This window comes from Nicrophorus vespilloides, unplaced genomic scaffold (genome assembly GCF_001412225.1).
Source record: "Nicrophorus vespilloides isolate i.1.1-1 unplaced genomic scaffold, Nicve_v1.0, whole genome shotgun sequence".
NCBI classification, from domain to species: Eukaryota; Metazoa; Arthropoda; class Insecta; order Coleoptera; family Silphidae; genus Nicrophorus; species Nicrophorus vespilloides.
In genome coordinates this window covers 30,475-42,547 of record NW_017095899.1, presented here as the reverse complement: position 1 = coordinate 42,547, position 12,073 = coordinate 30,475, and the positions used below count along the sequence as shown (strand labels likewise).

Sequence of the window (12,073 nt, the reverse complement as noted above, 5' to 3'; positions counted from 1 at the left end):
ATGTAATGAAAATATGTGTTGAAATGTGCCGAGTAACTTGTGTTAATTAAGTACAAATGAAATATTTATCTTAAACTAGAAAAATTGTTATTTTTTATTTTACAACTTGTTAGTTCATTTCATTAGTAAATAACAGCTTGTAAGATTTTTATATCGAAATATTTAATATATTCTTATAGGAATAACATATGTTTCTTTTTTAGAGAAATAGACAAAATCACAAGAAAAAAAATGCGCATAAATGAAGAATTTTTTTCAAATATTCAAGTTATTTATAGTTGTTTAAAAACAACATAAGAAATAATCGTTAAGGTCAACTTTTTATTGCTTATGAATATGCAAATATTCACATTATAAAAATAGCGAATATTATATAGTAGTAAATAGTTGCACTTAGAAAATGAGGTGCATTCATAAATTTGCAGCTGCAGAAAATAAGTGTCTAAAAGTTAACTGAATTACAATGATTAAACTACTTTTATTAGGTTTTTATACGAGTTTAGTGTACTGTGAATTAGGTAAATATTTTGTATTGTAATTCAATAATATAAATCAATTTGTTTTTAGCTTCTTTCATCAAGCCTTGTAGCAGATCTTCTCCGGATCTGAATACTTGCATTTTGAACAATATCAAAGCTTCGAAACCGTATCTTCTGGAAGGTGTTCCGGAGCTTTCTTTGCCCAGTTTGAAGGTAATCGAAATTCCTTACGCCTTCACAGAGTTCATGGGCTTCCAATTCGGGATTTGGAATTACAAGCTGACCGGGCTTGAAGACATCGAAGTGACGAAAGTCGATGCGGATTTGAGTAATCATAGAATTTCGGCTGAATTGTTGATCACGCATGGACAAGGTGTTGGTTCTTGTCAACTCAAAGGAGATTTGTTCAATTTGAAGTTGAACAGTACGGGACATATTTTTGTGAATGGAAGTAAGTCTATTTTTAGCTAAAGTTTCATGTTTTTACTTCAGTTTTATCTATAACTTATTCGATTTTAGCAAACGTTGTGGTAAACTATACTATACATACGAAGATCGTCGAGAAGCAAGGAGACTTCCACATGCAAATCATTTCGCAGGAAGCCAAAGCTCACGTAAACGGATCGTTTTTCATTCACGTCGAGAATTTGTATATGGGAAGTAAATCGTTGACGCAGAGAATGAACGATATTCTCAACGAAAACTATCATTACTTGTTTCACATTTTGGAGCCGCTCTTGGGAAATGCGTTGATTTCAAAGATCGGTCCCGGTTTGGAAAGTTTATTTGAACGATATTCCTATGATGAAATGTTTCCATAATAATTTATAGTAAAATCTATTATTTTGTTTATTTTAAATGTGTTTTTTCTTTAGAATCATTAACATTATTGTTATATGAATATAATATTTATTTGGTGTTATATAAATAAATTGTTGTTAATCTAGGAGTATTGATGATATTTATGTACGCTCAATAAAATTGTTGAGTAACTCCAAAAATTGGGTTTCTAAAGAAAGTTTGGGAATTCTTCTATGGATCCGAAACAGACAAGAGTTTCGTGAGTTTTTGATAAGATAAATTGAAAACGAAAAACATCTCTTCGAAATGTAGGCTATCATTCCAGAAAATAGATTGTCTGAGTGAGTTGTAACAAAATTTGTTGCAAATCATTGACTTTGAAAAAGAGAAAGAAACACTGTTTCGATGTAAAAAATATATGTAAACAATTTATTGCAAGGTATAGCCATTATCAGTTAATTTGATACAAGAGTTGCAATGTCTTTTATTGACTCCTCTTGAAAGGTTGGTAATGAGAACTTGAAGAAATAACATCTACCCAAACAACTGGAAAATCTCAACATGATTTTGTTCCAATAAAAGGTGGAACAGACAGTTTTGATCAATTATGCTATTAAAATATAATAGCAAGAAACATTGTAGAATTCTCCATTTTATAGCCAATTCTGATTTCACTGTTATACAATCAAAAAATGGAGCTACTTTTCTAAATGACCTTGGTTTTTCTTTAGTAAAACCTTGCAAGGTCGCCGGTGTTCCAACTTAATTTCAATTATGTCCATTCCAAGGATAGAACATAAGGATAGAAATTATTGTCAGAACGACCAAAAACAATGAAAATTGCAAGTGCAGTTATTCTTTAATTTGTATTTTCTAATGTTTTTTAATAAAGATACATCAGTTAAAGATTTTCTAATACATGGACATTGGACATCTTAAATATCCAAATTAATTGAAATATAATTAATTATTTGTGTAGAAATATTAACCGACACAAACTAAAAACCATTAAGTTGGTGAAATTTGTAATAAGATATATGTGTGAACCCTCTCGAGTTGCAAAACGGTTAAAACATAAAATCATTTATATACATAATAAATAATGTTATGTTTGATTTTATTTGGAAATACAATACAATCTGATACGAAAATTGGTAGATTCAAATCTCAGCGACACCAACAATTGTGTAATTTATTATAATTTTGATTTTTTGCAAGTGTTTCCATTTATGTTTGTTTTAATCCAAAAATGGGTTAACTAATTTTTGTTATTTGTTCTTCATTTCCATCATTATCCAGTTTTTCGTAAGCATCTTCTATAGATCGTCTTGATTTTTCAATAGTTATGGAATAGATAGATTTATTTTTTCAATATATTTCTTTGATTTTGACTCTTGCCTTCTTTCATTTCGCATCTGTTTGCTGTCTCAGCTAGATTTTTGTATTTTATTGTTTTATGTATATAATTCTTGCAGTCATTTTTTCTTTTTTCTTATGCACCATTTGTCTTCTCTTGTGCAATTCTCTTATTATTTGCAAAATCTCAATATTTCCTGAATCAGAATTTCGCCTTGTGTTCGGTTTTTATTCAATAGTTTTTTTGATTTTTTATCACTTGGGATAATGAGGACAAGTCGTTTTCTTCAATTTTCTTAAGGCCCTTATGGTTGACCTCCTTTTTTTTCTTACTAATTTCTCCGCCATATTTTCTTGATTATATTGATGTATGATTAAACTTTATTAATTGATTATTGACACTTTTGTTCGGTTTGAACTCAGGAGCTCACGCCAACACGTGCACTCCGTTCAACGTTTCTGATATAAAATGAATACATTTCTTCTTTGCTTCGTGCGGTTTTGAAAAGAAAAAATCTGTTAGAATTGCATTCAGCCACAGTTTTTGTGAATGTTTGCTTCAAAAAAGTGTTTTTTTGTGAGAAATTGTAGCAAAATTTATTGCAAATCATTGAAACTCGTAAAATTTATTTGAAAAATCACAATTTACAAATACTTTAATGAAAGAAATAATACATTTGGAATGCAAGTTATTTTCTCTTTTAATTATCCTACTTTCCTTATTTACATTTATATTTATATAGTATGAATTAGGAAATCAAAATTGTATCATTAAATAGGGTTTAATTTTGTAAAATATACAAATTATAATTATTATAAATGAATCAATTTTATAGTTGTAAATTAATTTGGTTTTCTTATAAATAATGAAATTCGATAGAATGGGTGATATTTTTGTGAATGTAAGTAAGTTTTCTCTGTTGTATTACATTTTGAAAACGGCCGTTATTGAAAGAGATCGTCAATGAATGGAATTTTCTTTCTTTCATTTAACTAATCTTTATTTGGGAAATGTTAAATTAACGCACGGAAAGAATGATTGTTACTACTTGTTCGTGGTTCTCGTTCCTGGAAGGATCGTTGGTGGGATTAATTGGACCTGTTTTGGAAAATTTGTTATGAAGAAACGTTTCCAAAAAATAATTTGTTAATTTTTATGTTAAATAAAGAAATTTGATTCCATTTTACCTTTTTCAAGTTTAAACTTTAAATAAATTAACAAATGTTGCCAATGTCTTAAGTTTGAATGTAATTTATTGCAAAAAAAAAAGATTTACTATTCGAAAAAGAAAATATATTTTCTCAAATTGAATTTTACAATTTTCTTAATTTTCGTTAAAAATATATAATTACATTATTATACGACAAAGTAATAGAAAAATTACTACATGAAAATTTTACGGTAAAATAAAACTGCATAATTATTTTTAATAGAAACCGTAATAAAAATTTATAATTATATTACATTTTATTTTATACTGAAATAAATGGTTGATGATTTAATTGATAATTGGAGATAATTATAAAAAAAAATAATTAAAGTATTCACAAATTGCTCATAAATATTTATAAACTATTGAAATAAATTTGTGATTTTTATTTAGTCTTCAATCATTTTCGATTGAATCGCAGTCGAAAGAACGCAGTTTAAACATTAAGAAAATGATGAAATATTTTATATTGTTGAGCTCTTGCTATGCTTTAGCTTTTGCTGAATTAGGTAAGAAATGATTTAGTTTTAATTCAATAAAAAATAGATGAAAAATTTTACTTTCTTTAATTAATTAATCTTAACTTGATTTTAGCTAAATTCTTGAAGCCTTGCAGTAGATCTTCGAGTGAACTGAACACGTGCATTTTGGAAAATTTGGAAGCTTTGAAACCGTATCTGGCGCAAGGAATTCCTGACCTTCAAATACCCAGTTTAAATGTCACTTATATTCCGTACTCATTCGTGAACACTTCGACTTTCGAATTTGGTTTATGGAACAACAATGTGACAGGATTGGATAACTTTTTTGTCCAAAGCGTCGAAGCGGATCTGGAGGAAAATAAGTGTACGATTCTGGTCTTGTTTCCTTATTTGCAAGGGATGGGAGCGTGCGGCATCAAAGGGAAACTCTTCAACATGAATTTCGATAGTATGGGCGACATTTTTATCAACGGATGTAAGTTTTCAAATAATTTAATTATAATAAAAGCGTTTTTTCTTGTATGATTGATATTTTACTTCAAACATTATAAAAGTTCTGCAAAGTTTGTCAACTTGAATAGAATTAAAACGTATATATTTTTCAAAAACTATTGAGAATTTAAAATAACATAAATTGTAAAAGTTAAGGAAATTGTGCTAAGGACAGTCAATGGGCGATTAAAACACTTTGTCTGGTTTAATAACATAACACTTTGTCAAATTGGAACTTTTATACTAGAAAGCGAAGCAATGTGTGTTAAAGACATTAATTGAATAGGTGATCAATACACTTTGTCAACTTCAGTAAATTGGTAATTTTTACTAGACTACTAGAAGTAACACAAATTGTAAAAGTTAAGCAATGTATGTTAAGGACAATAGTTGAATAGAAAATATCTAGCAAATGCATTAACAATTAATCATATTCTTATTTTAGCAAATTTCTTGATGAACTACACTCTACACACGAAAGTAATCGAGAAACACGGTGATTTCTACATGAAGGTTTCATCTCAGGAAGCTCACGTCAAATTAACGAACGGATCTTTCTACCTGAACATCGAAAATCTGTATCTGGGAAGCAAGAAATTGACGCAGATGATGAACGAAATTTTGAACGACAATTACTATTATTTGTACGAAAAAATCTGTCCTCTTCTTCAGAATTCTATTACAAGATTCATCGGTCCAGCTTTGGACAAACTTTTTGAAAGATACACCTACGATGAATTGTTACCATAGTTATAAGTTTTGTACTTTAAATTTTAATTAATTTTAGAGGTGAATTTTGGATAATTATTTAAACAACACTGTCAAATTATTATGTAAAAAAAACTATAATTATTTACAGAATTTTTCGATTAAATTTAATTAATTAAATTGAGATATACATTTCTAGTGAAATACAACAATTTCGACGTGATTCGGGTCAAGAAAATAAAGGTTATCTCGTTCAGTTGTGTTGTTTAATTGGTTTCGATGATCAAAAAAATGTTTACAGAGAGACTTGATATGATAGTAATAATATTGTTTGTTTGTGAAACGCAAATTCATTTCTCATTTATCGGCGCATTCTGCAAAACTTTTCGATTTCTCAAAACTGTTCTTGCGCAAATGGAAATTTTCATATTCCATTGAGAATTATGATTTTATTTAATTCCTGTTTTCAGTAGCAAGAACATTTATCTGAATTGTTTATTTTGTTTAATTATGAAAATATTTCTTGGAAATATAAATGTTTTTAAATATTTTGTATCCCAAAATTTACATTTATTAGAAGTTGTATATTTTAATTTGATTATCAATGTTTTCATTTGTATACATAACTAATATTAATATTATCGATTAATAAAAAAAAGTTTTAAGTAAAAATTTGCAGTAAAATCTCGGTTTACGAACAAAACTTTTGCAGCTTGTAACAGACGGACGGTTCATAACTGAATTATTCTAATAAATTCATTGGATAGATTATAGTTTTCTATTTCATTATCATTTTAAATGGACTAATTAGTGTATTTAGTTTTTGAGTAATTAAATAAAAGGTGAAGCTGTTTCTGTTGAAACTCGTTTTTTAATGCTCAACTTTGACAGCTTATAACAAATGAACGGAACTCAACACATATAATTGAGTAGGCTTATTGAAAAGGTCATAATGTTGTCTTTAATTTGCATATTTACTTATCAAATTGTCTTACCTAATTATTGAGTACTTATATAAAATATTAAAGCATGTTGAAAATAAATAAATATTAAAATTATTTTTTTTCAAAATTTGCATTTATTGGAAATTGTACATATTTTAATTTGATTATAAATGTTTTTTTTTGTATATATAACTGATATTAATATTGGCGATTAATGAAGAAAGTTTAAAATAAAAAATTGCAGTGAAACTTCGGTTGACGAACAAAACTTTGGTAGCTTGTAACAGACGGACGGTATATAACTGAAATATTATAATTGGCTCATTGAAAACACTATAGTTTTTTAGTTAATAATCATTTTAAATGTAGAAATTAATTTATTTGGTTGTTGAGTAATTAAATGAAAACTGAAGCCGCTTCTTTTGAAACTAGATTTTTTAATGCTCAACTTTGACAGCTTATAACAAATGAACGAAGCTCAACACATTGAAAAGGTCATAATTTTATCTTTAATCCGCATATTTTCTTATCAAGTTATCACTCTTAATTATTGAGTAATCATTTAATGTATTAAAGCACTTTGTAAGTAAATAAACATAAAACATTGTTTGTTTTTCATCTTCCCTATAAAAACAGGACGAATTTCCTCCATGTATATAACAGGAATAGGAAAAGTTATTTTCGGCACTCAATTTTGCCTTTTCAAAGCGACATCTTATCCAAATCCGAACCGAAAGCTCCGACAATCCAAAGTATAAATAAAAATAAGCAAAAAAAAATCAAAACTATAAATTGTTTTGGAAAGAATACCGGATAATAAATAAACAGTCTTATGAAAATGGAAATTTAATAACAGCGGATGGAAACATGTTTATGAGGCGGCAAAAGCCGGCTCGCATCTTTTCTGTGTCGCACTGCAAATATTATTCCAGGAAAATTGAATTTTCACCATACAAAAAAAAATAATATGTGTGTTAGGGGTGAAGATCATTTTTCCTGCCTGTCCTCCCATATACATGTTAAATTCACTGATACGTGCTTTTTAGTTAATCGTTATTTGTGCAATTTTTTTTTGTTGTGTTGTATTTTTTTTGCATTTTCCATCAATAAAATATATTTCCCTACGTGCATTTTGCATATTTTCGCGCTTTTATGAAAGCCAGACATGCGACACAAATAAAATACAAATATCAACCAAAAAAATTGTATATGTGAAACAAATGGAAATAAATACAAAAAAAAATGAAACCGGAAGTTTCGTCTGTCACGGAAATGTAATATGTAAATGCATGTAAATCCCGACAGTGCGGAAATAAACGTTGATTCAAATCAATTGGCTAAAACCAAATATAACTTAAATCTATTGCATAAAGGATTTTATATTTAGTTTATATCAATTTCGAAAATCTCATGAAAAAAATATGGTTTTCTTATATAATTTTTATATTTTTTTTTTAATTATGTTGGTAAAATAATCAAAAGCTAGTACAAATATTGACTTAAGTATAGTTTATGTAAATTTTAAGGAAAAAGTAATTGTCTTATGCAGTTTTTTTTTCCTAAACTTCTGAAGATATATCAATTTACATAAGTTTATATGGAAAACCTTCCATTCATGAAGTTTTCACATTTCATCTTAATCCGTTACTAACTCAAATGGTAAATTTAGTGATATCATCTAAAGAAAAAAAGAATTTTATTTTTGTTATATATTGATTATGTACATTTACTAGTAAAAGTGAATAGTTGATTTATTCATATTTTTACAAATTTTCAGTGTGAATTTGATTATTTCTTTTTAAATTATTATGACATCTACAATTAATAAAGAATTATTAATTAGATAATATATACATTTACTAGTAAAAGTACATAAATGTAATGTAGTAATTCATTTTTTTTGTAATTAATTATTAATACATCTACACTAAACACAAGTCTATATATTAGATATTGTATACATAAACTAGTAATAGTGAATATTTTATACAAATTTTCTGGAAAAACTAATTGTCATATGCAGTTTTTTTTTCTAAACTTCTGAAGATATGTCAATTTACATAAGTTTACATCAATTTTGAAAACCTTATAGAAAAATGGTTTTATTTCTATGATTTATTTAGCAAAATTATCAAATTTTATTGATTATATGGACTTAAATGCAAAGATTAAATATATTTTAAAAACCTGTGGTAAGTATTGATATTCTTGTATGTTTTTTTAAATTTATAAATGATAAAAATATTGAAATAATTAACAATGAATGAATAATTGGACACATGTCAGAACCTTGGAGAACTCCAGAATGAAATGTGTAAAATTACATTAATTCTTGACAAAATCATGTTGACAAAAGTGTTTATCCACTTTTACTTGAAAAAAAAGTTTTCTTTCATTTGGATAAACAGTCGTAAATAGGTCTACAGTTCATCTATTTCCATGATTATCGATAGGATAAACAAGTGTTATCTTGGTTCATTCAACAAGTTTCCACATTTCATTTTAATCCGTTACTAACCCAAATGGTAAATTTAGTGATATCATCTAAAAAAAAGAATTTTACTTTTGTTATATATTCATTATGTATATTTACTAGTAAAAGTGAATATTTGTTTTATTTTTACAAATTTTCAGTATAAATTTGATTGTTTCTTTTTAAATTATTAATAAAGAATTATTAATTAGATAGTGTATACATTTACTAGTAAAAGTACATAAATGTAATGTATTAATTCAATTTTTTTTGTAATTAATTATTAATACATCTACACTAAACACAAGTCTATATATTAGATATTGTATACATAAACTAGTAATAGTNNNTTTTTATTTACAAATTGTTAAAATTGTTTATATTTTAAATTAATTATGTAAATTAAAAATGTATATAATTTCTCTGCTTTTTCCATTATTAAACCAAATACAAAGTTCTAGAAAACATGTTTACTGAAATAATGTATTCTTGTCTTCCATTTATAGTTTCATGACTTATCAATGTTGTAACCTTTAGTAAATCAATAGTAAATAAAGTTGAAGATGTGAAGTGAAATAAATACGTGCAAGTAAATTTGTGGACGTTCTTCCTACAACTACGTAAAAGGTTACAATCAACAGGTGCCTTTCAGAGGAAAATCGAAAGAAAAACGCGACGTATTGGATAGACTTTTCCGACCACAAAAATTCACCTTGTCTTTGACATTAATTCGAGAATTTCTACGAAAATAGTTATGTGAAGTTTTAGTTGCAAAATGTAATATGTTCATTACTATTTTATTCAATTTAACGAGAATTATCAAATTAAATAAAAAACTCATAAAAAATTATAAAATTATTAAATCATAAAATGATAAATTGTAATTGGAAAATTCGAATATTTAACTTTTTTGCATAATTAAGTTTTTTTTTGTCTTTTTTCACTTTAATCATTATATCAGTTACTCAATATGTTCAACTGTTGCTTACAAATTAATGTTATCTAATCTAAACAAACAGAACTGAACGCTTGACAGTTTTTTCTATATTTTTGTGAAGATAAAAACGTACGTATTCAACAAAAATAAGTCCATACGTTGAGTGCATTTTTCTCTGTTTAATTTAAAGTCTACAGAAAGATGAAATGAGTCACAACACTTGAGTTTAATACGCTATTTCAATGGAGTAATTAAAGAATCTAAAGTCGACTAACTTATTCATAACATTGAAAAGAAAAATAAATATAATTATAGTCATAAAATCATTAATTATTACATATAAAAAAATAGAAATTTTTCACATAGAAAAATGAATGAATCTGCAGTTTACTCGAATATTCATAAAAAAATAAATAATTAAAGTCATAAAAACATTAACAAATATAAATGTTTATTAAAATAGATAGAAATTGAATTCTAGTTAATGTCTTGAAAATCTTTAATTTCATTTTCAGCGTTTTTCTGATGAAAAAATGGGTAAATATTAAAAAACGGGAAATAATATAAATTGAGTATTATAAATGTTGATAATTAAATACCTTTATTTACTTTTGTGTTATAATACGAAATAAATGAAATTCAATAAATACTTTTGAAGTTGATTTAATTATTTATGAGATATACAATTTAATATAAATGTAAACATAGTTTGATTTGTGACAATGTAACAATTGGAGTTATTCAATTCGCAAACAAATAAACAAAATAAATGTACAAATATAAGATAAGATAATGAATTTAGGGTTGACTGAAGATAGGTCATGTGAAAGTGATGTAAATATTTGGTATAATACGTGACAATTAAATAATTTGCGTTGTTTAATTAACGAACAAATAAATTTAAAAAAAAACAAGAAAAATGTAAGTTTTTTGATGGAGCAAACGAAATTCCTCACTTAAACTGAAGATATTACAAGTTCATCGTTTGAGACGTACAAAAAAAAACAGGATTTTTTTTTAAATCAGGAAATGTGAAAGGAAAATCTACAAATTTAGGGTTTGAAGAAATGTGAAAGCGAAAAGTTTAAGAAATGTAAAATGTTTGAGGTAAGTTAAAATCAATAAATGTGCAAAAATGTGCATTATTTGAATTCAGTTAATGTAAAACGAATAATTTAAAGATAAAAAAAAAACAAGATCAAATATGGTTTTTCATTGGTACTAACGAAATTTAAGGTAAAACGATAAGAGAAATGTGAGACATTGGTTCAAATGAGGAAATTGGGGTTGGTTTAAAACCTGGATTTGTGAAGAATTGGATTTTGGATCTGCACTACGTGGTTCTCTGCATTGTAAGAAACATTCTTGTTCACGACTTGGACATCACTGCAATCATCTGCGATGCTCATGGTAGCATCAACATCTCCATTACACCAGAAGTAGTTCATTATAACTAAGAGGAACTTCTGTTCGGTGCAAGCCAGTAAAACGACGATGTGTGTGGACGTGAAGAAGAAATTCAGAAGTAAATAAAAGTGATCCAATTTTAGAGCAGCAGTGATGAGAAAGAAAACAAAGGTCAAAAACCAATTGTAAACGTAGATTTTGGCCACGTTGATGCGAAGAGCAGTATTGGGTTTCGTGCTCCTAGTATTCTTGATCTTCTGATCTTTGATGGCGAGGTACAGCGCCATAACGAAAAAAGCAAATATAGTGACCAAAGCGTATAGAATTGGCGAATACATATTGAGTGAGGTGCAGCCGAAGGTTTCCACTACCAGGATGGTTCCGATAGAGCTGTAGAAGATGAAGAAAAAGCCCCAATTCGTCACTTTCTTCGTCTCAATTAATGCGTCGGAGATGAGACAAAGCACTAACATAGAGGTAGCCAGTGGTTGGTAGAAGGAGTAGCTTATTTGTAGACACTTAACGCACGTGGAGAGCTTCTCGAATGTGTCGACAATTAAACAAACACATATAAACAAGAGGAACAAAGCATCGTTTATTGCTATGTTAATGAGGATGAGGTCGGTCCTCGTCCACAAGCGTTTGTTCCTGGTGAAGACTTTGATGATGAGAGCATCACTCACGATTCCAACTGTAGCGGCTACTATGATCACGACATGCACGATGTTGATATTCTGTTCCATCTTGAGCTTGATGACCACAACCGACTGAACGCTCAAGACG

General features: G+C 27.5%; 2 protein-coding genes across 2 annotated transcripts; both read left to right on the top strand.

The window, feature by feature from the left end:
- The first annotated feature begins 318 nt into the window (after positions 1 to 318).
- LOC108567931 lies at positions 319 to 1,338 on the top strand. Its single transcript, XM_017928745.1, has 2 exons — positions 319 to 930; positions 999 to 1,338. Exons 1-2 carry the CDS (start codon positions 726 to 728, stop codon positions 1,298 to 1,300), a joined length of 507 nt encoding a protein of 168 aa, XP_017784234.1. The 5' UTR covers positions 319 to 725; the 3' UTR covers positions 1,301 to 1,338.
- A 2,931-nt stretch (positions 1,339 to 4,269) lies between these two features.
- LOC108567939 lies at positions 4,270 to 5,634 on the top strand. The gene is made up of 3 exons (XM_017928757.1): positions 4,270 to 4,356; positions 4,442 to 4,804; positions 5,267 to 5,634. Exons 1-3 carry the CDS (start codon positions 4,299 to 4,301, stop codon positions 5,569 to 5,571), a joined length of 726 nt encoding a protein of 241 aa, XP_017784246.1. The 5' UTR covers positions 4,270 to 4,298; the 3' UTR covers positions 5,572 to 5,634.
- Positions 5,635 to 12,073: the final 6,439 nt, after the last annotated feature.

Excerpts from the sequence above, each read along its gene's own strand:
- LOC108567939 (XM_017928757.1), top strand. The coding sequence starts at position 4,299 with ATGATGAAATATTTTATATTGTTGAGCTCTTGCTATGCTTTAGCTTTT. Across the intron at positions 4,357-4,441 it reads TTTAGCTTTTGCTGAATTAG|CTAAATTCTTGAAGCCTTGC; the intron begins GTAAGAAATGAT and ends ACTTGATTTTAG. Across the intron at positions 4,805-5,266 it reads CGACATTTTTATCAACGGAT|CAAATTTCTTGATGAACTAC; the intron begins GTAAGTTTTCAA and ends TTCTTATTTTAG.
- LOC108567931 (XM_017928745.1), top strand. The coding sequence starts at position 726 with ATGGGCTTCCAATTCGGGATTTGGAATTACAAGCTGACCGGGCTTGAA. Across the intron at positions 931-998 it reads ACATATTTTTGTGAATGGAA|CAAACGTTGTGGTAAACTAT; the intron begins GTAAGTCTATTT and ends ATTCGATTTTAG.